Genomic DNA, 23,805 nt, shown 5'->3' with positions numbered 1-23,805 from the left:
ATTAGCTACAACAACATGTGTGCGTCCTCATGTAAAACAAATCTGTTGGCACTGGATGCCAGGGTCTGTCAGGTGCTTTGTTAATGGTTGTGGTCATAATAGTTTTTACTCTGTCTTCTAAGCAACTCTCTATTTAAACATATGTTTGCCCATTTAGACTTAGTTTGCACGTGATTGCATTCATATTCTTCCTTGATTTGAGGGAAGATGACTTTAAATGTTGCAACTACAGCGTTGGATACATGGACTTTCTGATGCATTTAGAGATGATTCCTCCGTACCTTTTTGGCAGCGCTGAGTAACTGTGGCAAGTCTCGCTTTTGTTGTTGTTCATCCTTCCTTTGCTTGAGTCAACTGGCAGATGCTGGGATTTCAGCCAGGGCAAGGTCAGTGTAGTCTTTAACACCTCTGAAGCCTTTTCTTTTACCGGTAGCTGCGTAATCAGAGCAGTAGCATTAGTTTTTGTTCCTGCTGAACAGATACATGCCGAGGTTCAAGTGATCACTGCTTAGCTGAGGTGCCGCTTCTTAATTTGAGCACAACTGGCCTCTGGTCATGTTCTAGCTGTGTGAAAGATACATCTGCTGCTATTGTTAATTTGCTGAGTACCAAAGCAGGTGGAGATGCCAGTAGTTATCACTTGCTTAACATAGCTTGTTATATTCTTCCCTAGAAATGTATATTATTAAAATAAAGAAATCTCTCAGGGCAGTTGGTTAGATGGAAAGACTTTAATGAAAAATTCCCAAAGGGAGTTGTCATCCTCAAGAATCTTTTGGTAGCAGAAGCATCATGTTATACGAATAAGGGAAGTAACACCTTCAGTTTATGTGAATTCAGATAAACACCCTTGTTTGCAAATTGTGTTCTACACATTCTATCTGTTTCTTTCTGAATTCACATTTCTTTTTCAAAATGAGATGAGATTGTCAAAAGCATCTCAAACCTGCATGCAATTGCTTGTGCTCTTTCTCAATTTTTTAAAATATTTGTAGACCAGTGCATTGTACATGGCAAAGGATTTCGAATGCACGTGTTGTGGTATATATAAGAGCTGCTCTGGGAAATGTTTTGCCACTAAAATATATTCTTTCAGCTGGCTTCCATTTGGCATACCTTATAAGTAGGATCATGACTATTGCCAGTGATACAGACTGATTAGTGAAAGTCTGCTGTAGCATACTAGTATAAGAATACTTTGACTTCTGAGAACTTTGTGCATGTCTAGTCATCTTCAGGAATCGCATAGCTTTGCGTGCGCTTTTATTAAGTCACATTAGACCCATAGAAACCTGTTTTTTTTCCACTGCATTTTGCTTCTACAACTGTTTCTATGTACCAACCATATAATTTCTCTTAATCTGGGGAGCTGCTTTGGTAGGTTCCCCTTCCTTTTGTCTTTTTTCCCTTATCTGCATTTGGAAAGGTGTTTCAAGGCTCTAAGACTGAAATGACATTGAATAGTACTATTGCTATCAAGTTCACCCTTCACTTGTCCAGTGAAGATGTGTGGCTGTGATTCCTGTGAGGCTTGCTCTTTGCTCTGATGCTCTTAATTTTTCTCTTATGCTGAGGCTTGGCCGTTTTACTGAAGGTATTGTTGGTCTTTGTGTCACCAATATAACTTATTTCCCTCCTTTTCCCAGGCTGCTGAAAGCTGGTATGAAAGGTTCAGCATAGGATCGCATGTAGAGTGTTATTTGGTTTCTGCAGATCCCCAGCTGAGAATAAAAATAACCTTTTGTTGAAATTGCATTGACACTGCCCCAGTTCAAATGCAAGATTTTGATCATGCATGCTTATATACCATGGTGTTTTGTTATATTGAGGATATCATTCAGAGAAGTATGTCCTTGTCATTTGAGGATAACACTCTTGGATCATTTCCATGACTCTTGGTGGCTTGCATGCTATTGCAAAATGCCTCATGTTGTTGTATCTCCTATGCTCTGTATCTTTTGCTGGATATTATTTTCCATTGCAGCCTGGTATTTTGCCATATCTTTCCTCCTTTTAAAATGTTCCCACTCTAATTACGTGCTGGGCTTTTTTCTGGTGAATTTAGTCCCTTTGATTCTTTCACTTACGCACCTTTCTGTTTTCTGTATGCTGCTGGCATGCGAGGGCACAGTTTTGTAACACGCTGAAGGCCATCTCAGCTGCTGCCAAGGGTGTTTCTTTCCCTGGCTGGCAACATTTTTCACAGGAATGATGGCCATTTTACCCTCACCAGGAACCAAGGAACTAAATCAACTGAAAAATAACATTACAAATAGAAGAATAGCTTTCTGCTGGCGTAGCAGCCTGTGCTAGCTCATGATGGGATCAGCTGGCGGTTGGTGACAGTACAGAGAAGAGGAGGGTAACGTGTGACTGCAGCGGGGCAGCCAGGCTGCTGTTAGCCCTCCCATAGATGGGCTTAGCTAAGTAGCCATGGTGGGACTCCCCTCACCTAACTTTACATACCTACAAGGCTGAGCTAGTCATACTGGGCAATTAATAGGTACCTCCAGAGTCAATTATCTGTCCTGTTTTAGGATGAAATGAATCCTCACGCCAAGGTGCCTTTCTCTGACTTGGTTATACAGGAAGCTCAGGGTGACTTTCTCAGGCTGAGCACCTAAGCCAGAATGGTTGAATCCCATCCAAGGGTCTGCTTGTAACTTCTGCTAGCTCAAGAGCTGGATCTAAGCAAAGTTGCCTTGATAAATAGGCATCTCCTAATGCCAGCTGTGCTCTGTCTTGTGGTTCACTTTTTGAGGTGTCATACTTGCAACATTGGGAAGGACTAGGCAGCAGTCAAGAGGCTTCCCTTTATTATTAGCACCTCCTTTAAATGTAGCTGTCGCATATCTAATGTGTGAGACAATGGTGGCAAAAGCTGTTTCTGCCCTGTTGTGTTTGTTCTCCTCTTCAGTGAGGAGTAGGATGCTGGGGCAACCAAAAGCAAACCTTTCTCCCATCCACTTGCACTCCGGGATGGTGCCATCTCTCCCTCTGTCCTTTCTCTGTCACTCTCCCCTGGTCAGGTCTCTCTGGTTTTTCACTTTTGCTGTGTGTTTCTCCCACTAGTAGTCTACATCCTGTGTCTCTTCTCTTGTCTTCACTTTCTTCCCTAGCCTCGTAAAGTGCTTTGCTTAGATTTTTGTCTTCTGTCTGGGCATTCCTGACCTGTCCATGTCTTTATACATGAGTCAATTGTGGGACATAAAAACAGAAAGCAGGGAAGGGAGAACACTCATTTTCCCCCTTTTGAGTCTAGTGTCCTACCACTGGGCTTGAGCTGGCTTCTTCCCTCCTTGCCTTCCATCCTTTAATGTGGTATGCCTGAGTGTAGTCTAATGTCAACTACTGCATCCATCCAATGGGAGCAATTACTCTCCTGGGGAACTGGAGCTGTGAGTTCAAATCCTTTTAAGTTACAGATGTTCCATAGCTGGTACTTCTCACCTTTCGGATCAATACTTGAGTGGCATTTCTGTTGTGCAAAAGGCATGCGCCACTGCTGATGTGTGGGGTGGTTGGATGGGGCCTTGATAGACCTTTCTGCCTCATCTCTGCACCTCCGAGAACATAGCTGGGCGACTGGGGTCACCCTGCCAGATTAAGTTTGCCTTTTAAGCCTGGCCAGTGCTCTCAAGAAGACAACTGTCAGGCCCACTTGGAAAACTTCAAAGCTCCTGGAGGGTGAGAACATGTTGGAAAGCGTAAGTTGGTTGAATGGGTGTTAAGCACTTAAATATTGCACAAATATCCCAACTTCTGCCAGTCCTAAGCCTCTGCGGATGTGGAGGGCTGAAAAGTGGTGCCCTAAAGCTTCAGAAATAAGACAACGAATGCATATGTAAATAATATGTATTTATTCATGTAAAGAAATGTACCTGCAGCATTCTCAAAATCATTCAGTGATTCTTGGTGAATCCTTGGTGTTTTAGTTCCTACAAATTGGTGTGTGGGGGTATCATCAGGTTCTTATGTGGATGCTTTATAGGAGCAGGGCTGAACTGAGACAATTTAGATACAGGTTGTAGAAGAACCAACACCTATATTTGGTCCCTGTATTTTTTTGAATTTTGCGGTGGTTAAGAATGCTGAAAATTTGATCTGACATACATCAAGGATGGCACCCAAAATCACAAACTATTTCTGTAAATTACAACTGCAAACAAGTCTGTAGCAGAGATCTTGTCATCTAATAGAGACTTCAATTAAAACATTGTGGGAGAAGTTTTGTTTAGCATTTCTAGTTATCTCTGACAGATACAGGACAAAGATAAAATTTGACTTGAGTGTTACTCTCTACCATCGAAAAAACCATACAGAGCTATTGTGAGAGATTTGGCACTTGGGGCAAGAAATCCCGTGGGTCCCATCTCCCTCTAGTTACAGGTTTTGAAAACATACTCGCCCCCTTCTGGCACTATTTTCATCTCACCCTTCCTGAAGCCCTGATTTTGTTTTCAGCACAGATGACAGTAAGTTAATTCTGACATAAGCTCATTGAGTTCAGCAGAACTACATCAGAAAGAAATTTGTCTCAATTTTAAAAAACATTCTTGATGAAAAGTGAGGCTACTATTCTTATGTCTGACAAGTGCACCTACGTTGTACAGTCAGAACTAATAGTCTCTTACACCTCACAAATATCGGCTGAGGAAATAGCTCTATTGAGCCAGAATTAAGTGCACTTTGGGGAGTAACCAATGACTTCCTATCAGTTAGGCTTTTAGGTGATGTTAGCTTCCCAGCAGCTTAGACTCACTCTTTTGTCCTCAGCAGCAAACCTCGCTGTTCTTCAGCATCATCAGGACCTGAAATGTGTTATGTCTCTGCTTTATGCTACTCCATGCTCCATAGATTTCACAGAGACTTCATAGCCACGGCAGTTATGGTCCTCATTTTTGCAATTCTATGGTATTAACATTTACTTTTTTAAAAAAAAATCTTTCAATATTTCTTTAACCTTTTAACCTTTAAATCAACATGCAGCATTTAACTTCGGAGTATTGCAATGCTACAAAAATGATCACCCATTGTTTAAGCAGTTTTATTATTGTTTCTGATTTTTATATTTCGGCTGAATGGTGAAGTCTTCATTACCCAAGGTAATGCATGGGGGAGCTGGGAGGACAAATGAGAGAGCGCTTAGATAAAGTAAAAGCATAGCTACGCAAAATGTCTGTAGGTTAGGATGATCAGCAAGGCTGTAATGGAGAAAGAAGAGGTCAGTGACACAGGTTTCATCTCCTGTGTGAAAGACATCTTCTCCAGGGAATGATCCTCAGCCCTCAGGCCAAGGGGTGAAAAGTATCTTGCATGCACAGTGCTGGAGGCTTGTCCCTTCTGCCTCTCCCCGCTTCCCCCAAAAATGTATCCCTGGATCTGCACTGGTGTTACCCTTGTAGCCCTGGGACATAATTACTTTTTTTTTTTGGCTTTTATCTGCTCAAAATGTTTCAAATGGTGTGAGGTCTGTGTCACAGCCTGACAGACTGGCATTTCACTGGCACGATTTTGTAGGCATGTGTTGCATCCCTTAGGATGCGGCTGAGGGCCTGCCGGGGTGTTTGAGGATACACAGGCTGCCAGATAGTTCTGGGAGGTGTCGGGATGTGGTTGACGAGGACTTGAAAAGTCAGGGGAGTGAAAACTGTTGAAAGCTGTTGATGTGTTTGTAGTGCTGACTCAAACCTGCTTGGGAAAATCACCCACCAAATGTGGCTGTGGCTCTGCAGATTTGTGTGCCTGTCTGTACCAGGAACATACTCAATTCAGAATATAGATAATTCAGCTCAGATCCCTGAGAATGAAGTATAGTTTTAAAAATAATAATAAAGAATCATAATAAGAGTGAAAACAACTCAGTAATGGTGAAATAAAAACAGCTCAAAGAGGAGTCCCATGGGATTATACAGAGGATTACAGCCACTCTGTAGCTGTTGGCTGGCTGAGTACTACTGCCAGCGAGCATCATTTTCCTTCTGCATTCCATTTGGATTCAACTAGGCAGATCATCTGCGTTGTTGCTTCTAGGTCCAAAATAACGGCGTACCGTAAGCCGCTGGCCCTTGTGGAGCAGCCGCTGGCAGATACAGGGTCTTCATGCACGAGGCGTTTGCTGGCTGAAGGGATCTCCAAGCTTTCCATCCGCAGCTGGGGCGGAAGCGGGGAGCTCCAGGAGTGCTGGGTGCCAGCTGGCCTGGCTGGTCTGGCAGCGGTTTTGAGCAAGACTGTGGTGCCTTGGGGGTTCTCCGATGACCTCTCAAGGACTTGTCACTTGAAGCCTGGCTTAATAAACCTCTTCTCTCTTGGCAACTGAGGCAGATTCCCTAAAGCTGACAGTTCTCAAAAGTTGTTTTGAAATTATTGTGCTGGTTGCATTGGTATGTTTCCATTCCTAACGGGAATAGAGGCATTTTGCTATTTTTTTTTTTAAAGGAAAGGCCATGTAAATGCTGCCTTTTCTTCTTCCTCTCATTTTTTTCAAAGCTTTCAGCTTATGCTGATTTAATGGCCAGTGTTATAAGTGCTGCAAATTTGACTCCTGACCCCTGCGTAGACAGCAAGAAAATATTCACGCTTTTACAAGTGCTGAACGTCTCTAGGTTTCTTTCTAGCATTGGTTTTACCAACGCTGAAGATATTCCAAATACCAGGCCTAAGATAGTATTTGAAATAACAGGGTGGCTCCTTTTTCTGAGGACCAATTTCAGTGGGATTTAGTTTTCTAAATGTGTTTATGAATCTGGGTCTGAAAAGACTTGAAAGTAGGTCAGAAAGGCAAGGAATTTTCCAGGATTTTAAAATGAAAGGTATTGCTGTAGCACATACCTGGAGATCAAACTCATTTCAATCACACAAGGCAATTCTAGCTGCAGAAGAGGTTTCTTTTTAAAGCAGGAGAAGGTGGAGAAAGTGATATCCAAAGTGCTTTTGGTTTGATTTCTACTACTAGTGTGTCCCTTTACTGCAGCTGCAGACTCAATAAAGTATTTAATCTGCAACCTCTTCAGAGATTTCCTCTGTTAGCAGCTCTTTTCAGACCAAGGTAATTTCCTGAGTATTCATGCGGGTCCAGGTGTTGTGACCTAACTGACACCAAGAAGCTCGGTTTTCTAGAATGAGTCCATTTTCTCTACAAGTCAAGCTATCACGAGGTAGGGTGAGGTGTATCCCTTGTGTCTCTGAGGCTTGTAAGCTGTGCAGCAGCAGCAGGCAGTGGGGAATGTGATGAAGCTTTGTTGGAAGTTTTGTTTTCCCCAGAAAATCCTTCATATCTGGCTGCTGAGCAGAGCCACCAAGCAGCCCTGACGCTTCTCTGCTGCTCGATGCCTGTCTCATCTCTGAGCTGTGTAGGAGTTTGCAAAGGCAGATGAATATTTAACATACCTGGAGGCTTTGATCTTTCAGTTGTAGTCTGGATACATCTAACACCTCATAAAATGCAACCAGAGGAGGTGATGCTGCCTTCTTATCCATTAATGCAGAAGCTGGAGCACCTTCCTAATTTCAATTCCTTCTTCTGTCTCAGGCCATTTCATTCCCCTCTCTGACTCATCTGTTGAGAATCCTTATCACCAGGCTGCTGGGTGCTCATGCTGAAACTGCCTAATTTCCAGGCTTTCAGCTGAGTATCTGAACCACTTGGTTTGAAAGCCTCTTTGATCTTCTTCTGGATCCCAAAGTGCCCCACCTACAAAGAAAAGGTGGGACACCCTGCCTAGGATGTCCTGCAGGCTAATGGCCAGGTGCTCTCCTGGGCTGTAGGGCAGGAGCTGCAGGCGCAGGCAGGCAGGACCCACGTCCTCTGTTTGCTCAGCCCGCAGAGCATCAGCGTGGCTATCATCCAGGATGGTCCTGCTCCCTGTCCCTCAAAAGTGGCTGCTGCTGAGGGTTAAACACCTACATTCAGGTGTCTGGAAGAGACTTCCAGGCATGAGGGTCTGCCACGTCCTCCTGGCTGGCTGAGGCAATGGCAACTCACTGCTTTCCCACATAGGGAACGTTGTTCCCTAACTTGGCATTGTGAAGCCTGACTATTCAAATGCCAAGTCTGGCCCTACAAGCCTTTGAAGGGAAGCTCTGGAGAAACACCGTTCTTCTCAGCCTTTCCTCTTGGCTAGCTTTTGTTGCTCCCTCTTTTGCTTGCTGACTGTTGTGGATCATGGACTTGACAAAAAGAGCCAGGACCATCCACTGTGGATACCGTGAACTCCTTTAGGCCACAAAATACACCAAGATGTAGTCAGTGCCTTGTACCTTGGGGTTAGGAATCTTCTTTTGGGGTGGTGTGGCCATAATCAAGCTTAACGTACGTGAAGTAATTTGATATGCACATGAGGATATGCGGGCAAAGAGTTCTATCACAGAGATCTGATACTTCAAAACTATATCAAGACTGTGATCAAGTAGTTTGTATAACCTTAGAAAATAGGTGTAAGGTGGCCAGTGGCCCGACTGGTTTCTAGCAGTCAGGGCTGGCTCTGTGTATAGGCAAAGGAGGCAGCAGCCCGAGAAAGCAGAGGACAGTAACACAGCAGGTATTTTCCTGTCGGTTTTGTCTGTCGGAGCCCTGGGGAGCTGGGCTGGTTGCTGCTTCTCTGTGGCAGTAGAAGCTTTACATGCAAATTTCCATTACTCTTCCCTTTCCCCCCACAACTATTGCTGTTCTCTAGATCCACGTTCGTGATGTGCCTTCTCCTCCAGCTCTGGTTCCCCGTAGTTGGGGTGGCAAAATTCAGTTTTGCCTGCACTCTTGTAAGTCTTGAGTGATGTTGCTGCAATTGTGACAAAACTTAATGTGGCCTAAATATTTGAGCAATGCATGCTGACGTTTGTACTTCTGTGGATTTGTGTGCTCCTAGCAATACCTGAGCTAGATATTTTAAAGCTGACATGTATATATGGGCTGCAGTCATCTTAGTTGTGGCAGCATAAGCAAAATTTTGGGAGCTGAGCACTCCTGAAGCGGGAAAAAAAAACAACCCGTAAGCATCTGTATATGAGTTAGTGTTGTCCCTCCAGAACCTGCACCCTAAGCTGTAAGAGGAGACTTTTGTAAATTACATTAGTGCTTAGCAGTGTGACAGGAATGTTGTGAGGGTACAAAATGCATCTCTAGTAAGATTGTCTATATTGTGATCTGCTAGACTAAAAGGTAATAGGAAATTGAGACAGAGGCCCTGAAAATAAAATTGTTACGTTACAGCTTAGTGGAAACTTCCTTTTTTTGGTCCATGCTGTCCTGGGTCTTCTTTCTGGTTGGCAAAGCTTGTGTATGAAGCAGTTCAGGGCTGTCCTGTTCCAGGAGTGTGGCATGTTGTGGCTGTGAAAATGCCCAGATAATCCCTGTTCCTTCCTTGCTCCATGGGAGGATTACCCAGCACCAATTATTTTCCCTAGGGTTTTCAGCCTCCCTGTAGCCCATTAGACTACAACTCTATCAAGTGATCCCTTGCCCAGGAGCTCTTCCCAGGTCCAAGCATACACCCCACCTTTTTTAGGCATGGTCCTCCAGCTGCATCTCACTCTCCTTTGGAAGGAAAGTTGGGGAAGAGATTTGAGTCAAAAGGGCTCACAGCATACTGTAGTCTGTGCCCCAAATCTGGATGATCAGTGAGAACTGGGGAGTGTGTTGTGGAGCACCCCTGCCCTGCAGTATAGATGGTATAGCAAGGGTCTTGTAAGGCAGAGCAGTCTCCCCCATAACTCATGCCATGCCCTCCCCACATGAGGAGGGAGACAAAATCTGCTCCCATCTGACCCCCCTGCTGCAGTCTACTGATTTTATCTCCTAGAGGATGATGGAAGCACACAACGGACAGCAGTTCAGAGGGATAATTTATTCCCCCAACTCCAAAGTCATCTACTTAGTCTTACTGCTAAGACATTTATTAAACATATCAGAGTTGATGGTGGAGTTTAAAATTAGAGCGAGGCTTTTTAATAGTAAAGGCAAAACTTAATTTGGTTGCATGCGGAGGGCAGTCTGCCCGTCTTGCTCCATCCCTTATGTTTTGGTATCTGCTTCACTAGCTCGTTCTCACCCTGAAGCTCCTTATTCTCCTGTCCCTGCTGAAGCACGCTTACTCCTTCAGGCCATCGCCAAAATAATAGATCCACCTTTCTAGACCCCCAGCACGCTGAGAGACGCAGACCCATGTACTGGCCCCACACCTGTGCCTAATCCTACTGGGCTTATTTTTGAAGGAAATCAGGGAGTGGAGAGTAATATAGCCCAATCTTCTTGCTCTAGATGTAAAACGCACACGTCTGTATCATGGCAATAAAAGATGATATACAGGTACTTTCTCTTGAAACCCTGATATGACTTTCAGCTTGTTTGTGTAGTACAGAGCCTTAGTGAAAGAAGGACTGGAAAAACATATCAGAAGTACGTAAATAACACTTTTGTCAAAGAGTATTTCTACAGACCCCCTAAATCCTGGCTTTTGATGGTCCTTTCACACAAACTCCATTTCTGTACTGTTGTTTTCTGAGAGATCTCTTCAGAGCCTAATATCAGACAAGCCATTTCACTTGGCTTAGACAAGGGTAGTTTCAGAGGTGAATCTTTTCAGGATTTATTGAAGGCTCTGATGTAACTTCATTGCACAATATAGTGAAATATTATCTCCCTTCCACCCTCAATGAGTTACACGAGGGCTATTGTATTGGACAATTTTCTGGGCACAATTTCAGTGCTCAGGTAGATGGGAAGTGAAATTTCAGGCCTTTAGGTTGGTCTCATCATCTACTGAATTGCCTCTTTAGAGCAGTATGCACTCTTTCGAAGTGGCAACTTAGTACTAACATCTTTCAATGCAAGCCCATGTACTAGATTTTCTCCTTTGACCTTTCCAGATCCCTGCCTCCAATGAGAAATCATGAACACAGAATTCCCTATTACTAGCATTGCTTAATCTCCTTTTTCTTAACTAAATTTCTTCTGAGCTTTATCTTACCCAGTCTAACACGAAAACAAACTGCTGAATGCACTGATGCATGTTTCATGTATGTCTGTGGAACATACAACCTGCTTGGAGGACCTGCACACGTCCTTCTCATGCTATGTGGGTTATGGCACGCAAAAATATATTGTATTCGTAGTAGGATGCTGCATATGTTCAGAAACTGTTGAAAGTCTTTGGAATTCTTATAACTGTTTATTCATTCTTTTGTTTAGGAGTCAGTGACCTGTAAGTGCTCATTATGAAGAGAGATCTGGTTTTCTTGGTGACTCTAATTAGCCTTGCCTTCCTGTCACTGCTAAGGTCTGGATATCCTCAACATATTGCAGAGGAGTCCTGCTCTGTTCAAATTCTTGTTCCAGGCCTCAAAGGTAATGTGGAAGTCTACTCCATCATTCAAATACTAATCCTTTCTTTCTAACAGGCTCGTGTGCACCACTGACTGTTTCTAACAGAGACAAAGAAGGTGCTTTTCAGTTGTCCTCTTATTTGTCCAGTTTGTAGCCTCCTTAAAAATGGAGTTTTAAGGTTCGTAAGATGAACTTAAGTCTGTTAAAATGAACACGGTTCAGAGAATGCATGCCAAAGTTTCCCAGACTCTCCTGCTGATCAGTAGTGCTTGTTACTCTGATGTGCTGCCTGATTGCTTTGTCTGTGTTTATACTCATGAACGGTGCACATGCCCAAAGACCAGTCCCTACTTTATATCTGGAAAGGTTTTCATTGCCATTTTGTGATGTACTAATAGGAAATATTTTGTGTTTTCTAGTCTTCTGCTTGTCTTCCCTTGAGTTTTAAATGCTCAAGTGCTTTTTAGAAGAATAAAAATTAGATTTTTGGCATTTTTATAGTTTCTGTCAACAAAAGCAACATTTTTACAAAATACGCCCCAAACTATTGCCAAAAAAGATGGCATAATAAATTATTGATCTTTTCGTAGCAAAAAATGTATTAAAGCGCCTTAGATAGGAAATCAACAGCTGGGAAGAATTAGCATTTTAAAGCAACAGCATCCATTATGGTGTAAAATCCTAGCCCTGTTTAGTCAATAACAGTAATTCTCGTTATGGAGGCTATGGTATTTCTACTGGAGTGTAACACCTGTGAGCATGGGGAAATACCTGTCAACTAAGGACAAACAAACCCATGAAAACCACCAGTTTATCATTAACGATTAAAAAAATGCATTGTTTAAGAACTGCACAACTAACCTTCCAATTTTTCTGGTAGTTATGCATTGTAGTATTACAAAACTCACCTAACAATATTGATGCCACTAACATTATCTAGTGGAAACCTGGGCTTCACACAGTTGCCTGAGGACCGTATTATGGACTGCAGGCTGTGTTTGTGCTGGTTAGTTGATGGGTGAGGGCAAGGCTCAGTTCTGTCCTGCAATTGTTCATATAGTTAAATTGCAAGCGCAGCCTGGCCGCAGGTTTGGCTGTGGTGTAAACGGCCCTCTCCAGACATGGCCCAGTTTGCATGTGGCTGCCCTGTGCTGGAAGCAAGAGAATTGGGCTGTAGGGATGTGGGTTGTGCTTGGCCAATTGGCTTCAGGACCAAAAAGCCTCTCCTGTTTTGTTTATTATTATTATAGGTGCAGCTTTGGATGCCTGAACTGAACCAAAATCTATATTTTTTTCTTTTACTTCAATAAGTGGCCTTTGAAATCTTAATAATATTTACACCTTCTGCAGATGTTCTTGTTAGAAAGAACAACACTATATCCAGGTCTTCTGAGGTTTGACTAAGCCTTGAGTGAAGTTGTTTCATTTGTTTGATATATTTGCTGTGAAATAGGCATAAGATAGTGCTGTTGATGTGACTCAGAGAAGAGCACAATCAAGTTAAATATATGTTGTCTGAAGTTACAGAGAATATCAGTCAAAGGGTCAGACCTCACAGCACTGGGGACCAAAGCTTTGAAATGATTTTTCATTTCAAAGAAGTTGACAGGCTTTGACAAGTTTTGTAGCTACTTTGCCTTAGTTTCCTTATTTGTGTACTCAGTCAAAATTAACATCTGTGATTACCATTTTTATGAAAGGACTGTTATTATATGCAGCAGAGTTTTTTAAAATGTAAAAACAGTGCGGGACCCTGGCCCTTTCTCAGAAGGCAATCCTAAGCCAGGAGACAACAGAGAGATCGGAAAGCCATGATGTGTTAATGATTTCACTCTGCTTCATGAGATGTAAGCCTTGCAAAAGTGAGAGAGATTGATGTACAAATTCAGTGAAGCACAAAATGGCCTGATACAGCCCTAGTTAATGTGGAATCCCTAAAAAGCTATCAATGTTCCAGCTATGCTGTCAGGGGACTGGCTCAGAGAATTGGTAATGAGATGCTGCTGTCCCCCACTGGCACAACTCCAACCCATTTTGGTGGCCAAGGCTTCCTCTAAACTGAGCGTATATGTGGCCACGTGCCCAAATTTCAGCTCCCATGCAGTGGGATTTGCTCACTGCAGCTTTTAGATCTGCCCCATGTTCTCCACTGCTGGGCTGCCAGCAACATCTTCAGTGCTGGAGGAACAGAGCCCTGCACCACTGCTGGGCACAAGCCTGTCGGGATTTGGGAAAAATAGGTACAGGGAAGAAGTGAAAGAAATGAGGGAGAGCATGGGATGTGTGAAAGGGAAAAAATAGGAGGAGAGGGTTAAGCCTAAGAGGTGGTGCAGAAAGCGGAGCCCAAATGGCGTGGCAAAGGAGAGACACCAGGGAAAAGTACCCAAAAGTGGGGGAGCATAAATGGACAAATTTTAGAAGAACAGGAAGAAATAAAGGGAAAGGAGAAAAGAAGAGCACAAAGAATGAAACTGAGTGGAGAGTCTAGAAACTAAAAAAAAAAAAAAAAAAAAAACCACAAAGCCTATTAGGACCCCACAGAATAAAAGGAGGAATTGGAAGGGGGATGAGATGAGAATGGAGGTGGAAATGGAAGATGAAGAAAGCCAGTAAAGACACCAAGAACAGAAAAAGGCACAAATGAGTTTAAGGTCAGAAGCTTAGGTCTTAGGGACTGATTTTTTTTTTCTTTTTTTCTTTTTTTTCTATAACCTCGACAGTATAAAGGAATAAGATGAAATGCAGAAGGGAAAAATAGCATGGCTCTGAGAATCCAGACAGCAGGCTGATCCGTATTTTAGACAGCTGACGATATTAATAATGGGAAAAGTGTGTTGTGTGTGAAGAAGGGATGGATGATGAAGCCTCACTACATTGCTCACTCATATTCTTCCTAAAGTCCTGTTCCTTTTGATAGGCCCATGAGATTGAAGTTACTACTATTGTGGAGAAAAAAATAACATGGAACAATCCTTCAAAGTTTAAATTCTCAGTTTGCCACCTTGTTTTGTCTCCCTTCAGGAATTGTCTTAATAGTCTCAATGGCATACAATACATGAAAAAGTTGATGCTACATAAATAAAATAAACCCAATTTTTTTATGCCCACACTTGATGCGTATACTCACACAGGGAATATGAGTAATGGAAGAGAGTTATCACCAGCCAAGGAATGCTTAATAACTCATGTAGTTAATATTTGGTGTGCTGTTTTCATTACAGTAGATGGTACAGCTCAAGGTAGGCAGGATGCAAACATAATCAGAGACAAATTATCTCCCAAAGAATTCACAAAAGGAGGTAAATTGACAGCAATGGTAAGATATATTGTTTGAATTCTGAAAGATCGCTCTCAGAGATGACAGGAGAAGCTTGTAGTAGTGTCCAGGTTGTACCTGATACCTGCGATCCTGCTGCAGCTCAGTTCGGTATCAGGGCTAAATTTCATTTGGGGGTGTGGGGCATCACAACACTGTGGAGCACCACTGAGCATGTCTTGCCCCGTCTCAGCTGCGTCAGCAAGAGCTGCACTGCACTGAGGAAGAAGGTACGTTTTCATGCAGTAGGGCTGGAGCAAAGAGCCACCCGGGAAGGGATGGAGAGGAGACTGAGCAGGAGGTACGACTGCAAAGGGACTGTGGCTGGCGCAGGAGGCAACACCGGAGCAGCTGGGTAGGGACCACAACGCACTCACCCCAGCCTTCTGCTCCAAAGGGACTGGTTGTAATGTGCGGCACAGGCTGGAGTACAGAACTGGGGAGCAGAGGTGTCTTTCTCTAAGTTAATTTGTTTTTTTTTCTTCCTAATTCAGGAATCAAAAGTTAAAAGTTAGTGTTAATTGGTGATAAATTAAATTGATTGAAATTCATTGACAGAAAACTGTTTTGTTGCCCACAACACCTGCACAGGCTTTGCTTCCTCACTTGCATAGTGCTTAGCGTGCATAGAGCAAAACCAGGGACTTAAGCCTGGCAAAGCTGAACTGGCCAAGGTCTTGCCACTTAAAACAGCTGATAACAAAAAATGCAGAGTGGTCTGTAGCCGGGCCTTAATGGGGTAATCTCCTCCCAGGGAAAGTTTCTTAAACACCCACACTAAGGAATGCAGTGTCATCTTATTATAGGAATAAATGCAGGCAAGTGTAATGGCCTGAAGCAAGAGTGATCTATTTTATTGATCCCTAATGCACAGCTTTTGCTCTGAAGAACGTGTAAAGCAATAGGCTGTAATAGCCTGCTCTCGGCCTCCAGAGAGCAGGAAAAAGTCATTGTCAGGATTTATCTTTGGGAAGCAAAGAACTCATAACCAGCCCTGAGGGGGGAAAGGCAATCATACAAAGCCTATTGGTTACCTGACAATAAAAAAAGTGACGTTCCCAAATGTGCTAAATAATAGCCTGTTTCATACTAACAATATTATTCACTTGGGATTATGTGAAGTTTGTCCTCATTAAGGTCAGAGAATGGCCTATTTTTGCATGTCTGAAGGCAGGGAAGGTGGTCTGGAGCCTGCTGGCAGCCTGAAAAAGGAAAATACAACAGATGGAGGGCCGAGGTCAGCTCACAGCCACCTATGTCTGCAATAAGGAGAAAGAGAGAGCTGGAGGCTGCATATTTGAAACGTACCATGTTTTGGCTTGTTTTTACACGTCATCTCTATGGTTCCTCTCTGAACCACAGCTGCCAGCTATGCCAGAGAGCAGAGCTTGAGGGGTACATGATAACCATTGGCTTTCCTGCTACGGTGCTCCCTTCAGCCTCCTGGAGAGCAGCTAGTGCTCGCTCTCCTCTCTAGAAATTACAGCGCTGGGGCATCAGGTGTGTTGTGCTAGCTCAGCTCTGGCTTTTAGATCCTGGCATTTTCTTTGCTGTGAAGCCCTAGAGCTTTCTTGTCCTTCATATAAATCTTTTTTGTAAAGGTGGCTATGTAAATCATTCTTTAAACTTCTATTTGTTTAAGAGATTTTAATTTTATGTCAGTGGCAAACTACAATAGTAGTACAATAGTAGGGGGTGAAACAAGGTAAGCATCCCCAAATTTCCAATGAAAGGCACCAGGGAGGCAAACATTTACAGAAACTGATGTTTAAATATGCTGAATATAATAATGAGCCATGTGCATGTAAGTACACAGTGGTTCGTACCACAGAGATTAAAAGGCACAGTATATAACTGAGACTATGGATTAGGGGATACTCTTTCATGCGTAAAAATGATCCTCTAAATGAGGGATGTAGCAATGCCTTCTTATAGGCCTGATCTATCCTTAATCTGTAAATGGCATACATTTTTTCTTTTTTTTTTTTTTTTTAAATTTGAGGTAATAGTTAAGCCATTTTCATTTGAGACTTAAGCATGTCCTTAGCAGATACTCAGGAAATGTTTGTTGAACACAGACCCAGAAGTTTATGTGCTAAGTTGGGGCTTAATTCTGAAGCTTCTACTTAAGTGAATTGTGCTGTTGGGCTTTTTGGAGGTTGATGATATAACATCCACAAAACTAGACCCATTGTATGAGACTTCAGTAATGTATTGACTGGGGTTTTGTCAGTGTCTATGCCAATTGTAGGAAACTGTTCTCCGTGCATCAAGGAAAGCTGTTAAGTCAGATCCTATCTGCTTTTATTTTTTTCCCCTCTTGCTATAGTAGGTTTTTATTTTCGGTGGGGAGAATTGCAGTCTTGTCACTGCCACCAACAGAAAATAGTCCCGGTTTAATATGATTCTTCTTTTTATTTTGTTTTGTATCAACAGGGGAGGCTGGAGAAAAGGGGGAGAAGGGTGCTCCAGGTCGTCCAGGCAGAGTTGGGCCTCCAGGAGAAAAAGGTGATTTCATTAAAGAAGACGTTTCGAAAGTCATTCCTGACCAAATGCTGCCTTTTCTTGTGAAGCGATGATGGTGGGGATCCTCTCCCTTTGCTGGGTGACTAAATCATCCTTGGGCATTTTCATGTACTGTTGCTGTGTTTTAACCCCGGTAGGCAGCTCAGCCCAGCCTCTCGCTCACCCTGCCCCACTGGGATGGGGGAGAGAATCAGAAGAGTAAAAGTGAGAAAACTCGTGGGTTGAGATAAAGACAGTTTAATAGGTAAAGCAAAAGCCACGCATGCAAGCAAAGCAAAACAAGGAATTCATTCACTCCTTCCCATGGCAGGCAGGTGTTCAGCCATCTCCAGGAAAGCAGGGCTCCCTCACGTGTAACAGTGACTTGGGAAGACAAAACGCCATCACTCCGAACGTGCCCCTTTCCTTCTTCTTCCCCCAGCTTTATATGCTGAGCATGATGCCATATGGTATGGAATAGCCCTTTGGTCAGTTGGGGTCAGCTGTCCCAGCCATGTCCCCTCCCAACTTCTTGTGCACCCCCAGCCTACTCGCTGGTGGGGTGGGGTGAGGAGCAGAAAAGGCCTTGACTCTGTGTAAGCACTGCTCAGCAGTAACTAAAACATCCCTGTGTTATCAACACTGTTTCCAGTACAAATCCAAAACATAGCCCCCTACTAGCTACTATGAAGAAAATTAACTCCATCCCAGCCAAAACCAGTACAACTGTATGCACTCATTTGTAGACTAACTATTGCTTTCTGGTCAAAAAGATTCATTTTGGAAAAAAAAAATTATTGATTTTTTAGAAAGTTCTCTGTGAAGAAAGATATAATGTCATAGACATAATGTCTTCTTCTTAATTTGCCTTCTGCAAATGCAGACTTCATATTAGATCAGAGGGAAAAAATCATGAGGCTCAATTTCCTTGTTTCTTTTTGTTTGTAAGTGTGAACACTCGCAATACCTTAATTAAAACCAATGAGGGAAGGCAGTAAACCATAATAGGCAGAGATAGCCGTGAGTGATTCCACATTTCTTGGATCACAGTTCAGTAATATTTATGGAAAGATGGCGGTAACACTGTTTGTGTTGTAGTTCAAAATATTTGGAGCTCTTGAGAGGAATGGTGCTCAATAGTATTCAGTTATACAGCTGAGAGAAAAGTGGCATTTCTGTCTTGCAGGAAATTCTGTCTTTTCACATTTGTTTTTCTCCTGAAGCAAGGAGGAAATTTGACCTTCATAAGTTTTCCAGGAGATGCAGATTCTGAAAAATTCACATTAGGAGTAGTCAAAACCTTTTATTTCAATATTGTCAAATTAAGCATTTGACATTCCTGTCATCAGAACAATGGAGTGAGTTAGTTTTTACTAAGATGAATTTACAAGCTTCCTTTCAAAGCAATCGCAGTGGTAATTTACACTTCCTTATGATGATGCATGATCCGTTATGTAGTTCTTTTGGGCAATTATGGGAGTCAGATACCTGCAGTTTTCCCTGGGACCAAAATCCATAGCTAAAGCTCTTCCCTCTACAATGTATTGAAAAATTTATAACTCTCATGAGGTAGGTGTGTGTTCAGTCAGTGTATTTCCCTTATGGAGATGTGCCCTTCAAGGATGACTCTTATAAAAAATATTGGAAACTAAAATTTCAACTCTTGCAAGGTAATGCAGCATGAAGAGAAGTTAAAGTACCACAGAATAATTTAGGTTAAAAGGTCATAAAGAGCTTACCTAGTCCAATCTCCTGCTTAAAACAGGGCAGACTTCAAATTTAGATAAGGTTGCTCAGGGTCTTGTCCAGTAGACTTTTGAAAATCTCCAAGGATGGAGATTCCACATCCTTTTTGATAGGTTTGTTCACCAGTGTCATCGTGAAAGACCTTTTCCTTAGGGGCAACTGAAATTTTTCTTGTAACTTGTGATCATTACCTCTTGTCCTTTCGCTGTGTGTCTCTGAGAGGAGAAGGCTGCATCTTCTCTACAAACCACTTGTAGGTAGTGGAAGACTGCAATTAGGTCCCACCTTACCTTTCTCTGCTCCAGGCTAAATAAAACCATCTTCCTCAGCTGGACTCCAGTTTGTTTCTCTTGTATGAGGGCCCAAAAATCTCTGGGTCCTTTTGAGCAAAGGAGTTTTTTAGCCAGCCATTGGCCAGCCTTCATCAATGCATTGCAGGTGAGGAACTTAGCGTCTGGCTGAACTCATGATAATCCTGTCAACACATTCCTGCAGCTTGTTGAGCTCCTCCTGACTGGCAGCGCTGCCCTCCAGCACACCAACCACTCCTGCCAGCGTGGAGTTTCTTGCAGACTCACAGGGGATCCTTCCACTTCTTCCTCCCTGTCACTGATGAAGGACTGGTTCCTGAGGAATGGCACTCATTATCAGCCGCTGATTAGACTTTGGCAGCCTTGCAACAGCATCAGCCAGCCCTCTCAGCACCCTTGAATGCCTTCTGGCTAGTGCCATGGACCTGTGTACATCCAGGTGAAGTAGTCCCTAACTCAGTCATCCTCTACCATGAGTAACATGTCATCCCCAAATCTTTGCTACCAGGCATGAAGAACTGAGAGGCCAGAGAGCAAACCTTGCCAGCAGAGACCAAGGCAAAGAAAGCACTAAGTACCTTAGCCTTTCCTGTGTCCTTTGTCACTAGGTTGCCTTCCTCCTGAGCAGAGTGCCCATGTTATCCTTGGTCTCTTTTTTACTGCTGCCTTACCTGTACTGTCTTTCATGTTGTCCTTCATACACCTAGCCAAGTGAACTTTGGCCTTCCTCACTTCATTCCTGCATGCCCGGGGAATACTTCTATATTACCCTTTGGTAGCTTGTCCCACTACCCACTTCCTGCATGCTTCTTTTCTGCATTTGGTGTCAGTCAACAGTTCTCTGTTCAGCCAAGCTGGCCTTCTGCCCTATCTGCTCCTTTTCCTGCACATTGCAATGGATAATTCTTATGCTTTACGGAAATTGTTCCTTAAGACTGAGAAGCTCTTCCTGGGCCCCTCTGCACTTCATAGCAGCCTCCAGTAGGATCCTGCCTACCAGTTCCCAGAACAAGCTGAAGTCCAGAAGACCAGGGCTTTTATCCTGATGCTTGCCTTCCTCACTTCCCTCAGGATCTTGAACACTGACATCTCATGAAGGCAGTCATGGTCACTGCAGCCAAGACTGCTGTTGACTATCGTATCCACAACCAGAGGGTATGTGAATAACAGGTCTAGGAGACTACCATCTCTAGCTGGAAACCTAGTACCTGCATTAGATAATTGTCCCTGACTTTCTGGATTAATTGTTCCTCATGGTGCTGCTCTCCCAGAAGATGCTGAAGTAGCTAGTCTCCAATTATCGAGCTTCTTACAGTTGTTAAAAGAATTCTTCACATCCAGCCCCAGTTCTTGACAAGACAGTCTGTAATGGATGCCCAGCATGACATTCACCTTGCTGGCCTCCCCTGTAAATCTGACTTACATACTTTCAACAGACCAGTCGCCTGTTATGAAGCAAAGCTCCATGCATTCAAGGTGCCCACTGTGCAGAGCATAACTCTTGCCTTGTCTTCCCTGCATGACCTTCCTAAAGAGCCAATATCCATCCACTGCAGCACTCCTGTTGTTCTGGCTCTCCCATCATACCTGCGTGATTGATGTCATTAAATGGACTCCCAGTTCCTCCTGTTTGTTTCTCAGGCTTTGATAAATTTTGTACAAGTGTTTGAGATGGGCACCTGGTCATACTGCTTTCTCATGGGGAGCTTGAGAGCCTCTCCCATCGTGCATATTTCTCTAGCTTGGCATTTTGTCAAATCAATTCAAAATGTTTTGCACCATCAGAGAAATGGATGTACTCTTTTACAGTTAGGCCAATCCATGATGTAACATTTCATTAATATATTTTATCCTGTAAAATTGCATTTATTTGGAAAATAATTCTCATAAGGAATGCTTGATTGATAACAATGGTAATTTTCCAGTTTTCCATACCTCCAAAAGTCCAAAATTCTGATCAAACTGAAAGAAGAAACACTGAAGTGAAAATTCACTGCAAGAAACTTGACTACTTGAAATAGAAAATAAGTGAAAGAAAATTGGATATTAATGCATACTATATCGCTGTTTTTCCAGCCAGTGCTTTCAGGTTAAGCACAGGAAAAATTTCTTGCTGCTTCTCTAGCAATATATTTTTTCTGCTTTCCTTTGTGCATCCAGATTTGACTCGACGTGTGTATGTTCTTGGAATATTTGGTAAACAGCTTTATTTTAGTATAGTAAGAAATTTCTACAAACAAGCTCCTGTTTAAAATGAATTCTAATTAACTCATCTTTTTATTAATGCTGTACATTTTGTAGATATTTGTCTTTATCAACTGCTTTCCACAAATGCTTCTTCAAACAAAACGAAATTGTTACCTTAAAAATAATTTGGACAATGTGATGCCATATTTCATCATGGTACTATATCCAATGTATTTTCTGAGTGTCACAGTGTTGACTGGATAAGCAAACAGATTTCACAGATGTAATTTCTATCATATGGAGAGGACACAGAAGGACATCCAGCCTTGACCTAGAAAAAACTTTCAGTCTTCTGACCTTTCAGTCTCTGGTTAACCTCCACAGACAGTGGAGTCAGACAGTAGTGCCCAAACCTGAAGTTAAGCTCCTGCCTAAGTATTTTTCTAGTCTCTCAAGCTGAATGAGAGTGGCTCAACTGTATATTCTCTTCCAGCAGTCCAAGGGTTTTCCTGTTTGTTATCCAGAAGCTGGAACTTTGAGGCAAAAATAAAATATGACAATATTATTGGGAAAACTCATGTGAGCCGCTAACACTGAAATATCCAACACACTGATGTCTTTTTCCTATTTGGTGGTTCATCTTATTTATGGAGGGTTAAGAACTGAGCATCATTTGGAGGCTGATAATTTGTTCACTATGTTGATCTCAGAAATAACCAGTTCATCACCTTTTTCCTGGACAGATTATCTAATATCTGTTCATGCCCTGCTATTGGCTTTGCTTTTTGGCTCTGGTTTTGATCTCTTGATGGGCATACGCCACTGATGTCCTTTAAATTCCTCAGTGGGTGTAAAGCTTAGACCTGTGGTCCAGGTACATAACACATAGCTGAGTGAATAATGAAAGATGGATAAAATTGTTGTGTCACTTTGCATTTGCTCCTTTCTAAGAGCACACATAGGTGATCACAGCAGCTCTGTTTCTGTGCAGTAGCCTGTTAAACTGCAGTCACTGTGGTAACATGTTTGACCTCCTGTATTTCTATTGAAGCCTGATAATTGTTGTCTTGTTGGGCTAATATTTGGCTCCTTCTGTTGATGGAAACTGCTAAATTTCAGTGTATTTTTCTGCTATTGGAGTAAGTGATGGTTTACATGAGGAAGAACTGTAATTCTTCTGCAACATTTTTAGAGTTTTCTACTTTTGGTGTTAATTTACATTATCAGAATCACAGTAATCTTTTTTTTTTTTTTTAAATATCCCCTTTCTTTGTTTGATTTCTCAGGCAAGTTCATCCTAAGAAAATGTACTTAGTTTCTTTGAACTCCTTAGGTATATAGTAATTAGTGAATAAATAACATACAAAAGAAATGGTTTTCTTATGGTATATTTGACCTGAAACAAATATCTCAAGATTCAAAAGTGCTGCAAATGTTTTTATCATATCCTTTCCTCATGATATTTTCAGACTTTGGTCATTCAGAAACTGATAAATATTAAAACTTTCTGGTGCTTACTGGAAATAAATCTGGTTCTGAGTGCCCTGATGTTCCAGGGTGACATCAGACATCCTGATGTCTTTGGGCACTGATTAAGGTTAAATTCCACTTACTTTCCTCATTGCTCTTAATTAATTGTATAGGTCAATTGTGATGCATAGCATGTCAGCAGAATATAAAACTGTGTTGGCCTTATGTAAAGCATAGAGTGCTGGATCAAGTAAAATGGCTGATTCAGACAAAAGTAGAGTGTACTGCAGTGCAAGTTTTGGGGTGTGAAGTTAATAGATGTAACTTTCCCCACTTGCCCTGATTGCTCTACTGCTCACTCCCACATTGAGAGTGAACTCAATTATTTCACGGAGTCATGATCTTATCTGTGAAGCTGAAACTTCCATGTATGCAAATTCCACTGAGATATTTCAATAACAATACAATACTGTGAATATTCCCAGAGTAGCATGTGTTCTGCTTATGGCAATCGAAATAAGGAGGAGAGGGTGAATTTACTGTTGGAATGCATAATCAAAGGCACAGCACATCAAAAATGTGTTCTTCAAGACATTTTATGTTGCAAAGGGGGTTCTGAGCAACCCAATCTAGTTGAAGATGTCCCTGCTCATTGCAGGGGGGGTTGGACTAGATGACCTTTAAAGGTCCCTTCCAACCCAGTGATTGTATGATTCTACATTTTTTCTTAGAGCCATAACCATTTGAAAAAACATTATTTTAGTATTTTAATTTCAGCCTTTATGCATCTTAGTTTATACTGGTATGTGAAGCAGAGTCACATACCATTCTTGGGCATGGAACTCAAATGTCTGTCTCTACCTTTGCAGTGTTAACACAGTCCCTGGCATGGTTTCATCTTGTGCCAGCAAACACTTTCCCAGACAATTCTTGGGCACATTTTGCGAGCT

The 23,805-nt window shown here is 42.4% G+C and overlaps 1 protein-coding gene across 1 annotated transcript in view; it reads left to right on the top strand.

Annotated features, from left to right (window-relative positions):
• Positions 1-23,805, top strand: part of COLEC11 (collectin subfamily member 11) — a 40,785-nt gene that overhangs the window by 6,000 nt on the left and 10,980 nt on the right. Inside the window, exons 2-3 of the mRNA XM_072857786.1 lie at positions 11,186-11,341; positions 17,073-17,144. Coding sequence (XP_072713887.1) covers positions 11,212-11,341; positions 17,073-17,144 — 202 coding nt within the window. The 5' untranslated portion in view covers positions 11,186-11,211. The remainder of the gene's footprint in view (positions 1-11,185; positions 11,342-17,072; positions 17,145-23,805) is intronic.

Source organism: Ciconia boyciana, chromosome 3, assembly GCF_034638445.1.
Source record: "Ciconia boyciana chromosome 3, ASM3463844v1, whole genome shotgun sequence".
Taxonomy (NCBI): domain Eukaryota; kingdom Metazoa; phylum Chordata; class Aves; order Ciconiiformes; family Ciconiidae; genus Ciconia; species Ciconia boyciana.
Note: the sequence above shows the minus strand (reverse complement) of the source record. Positions and strands in the feature narration are given on the sequence as shown.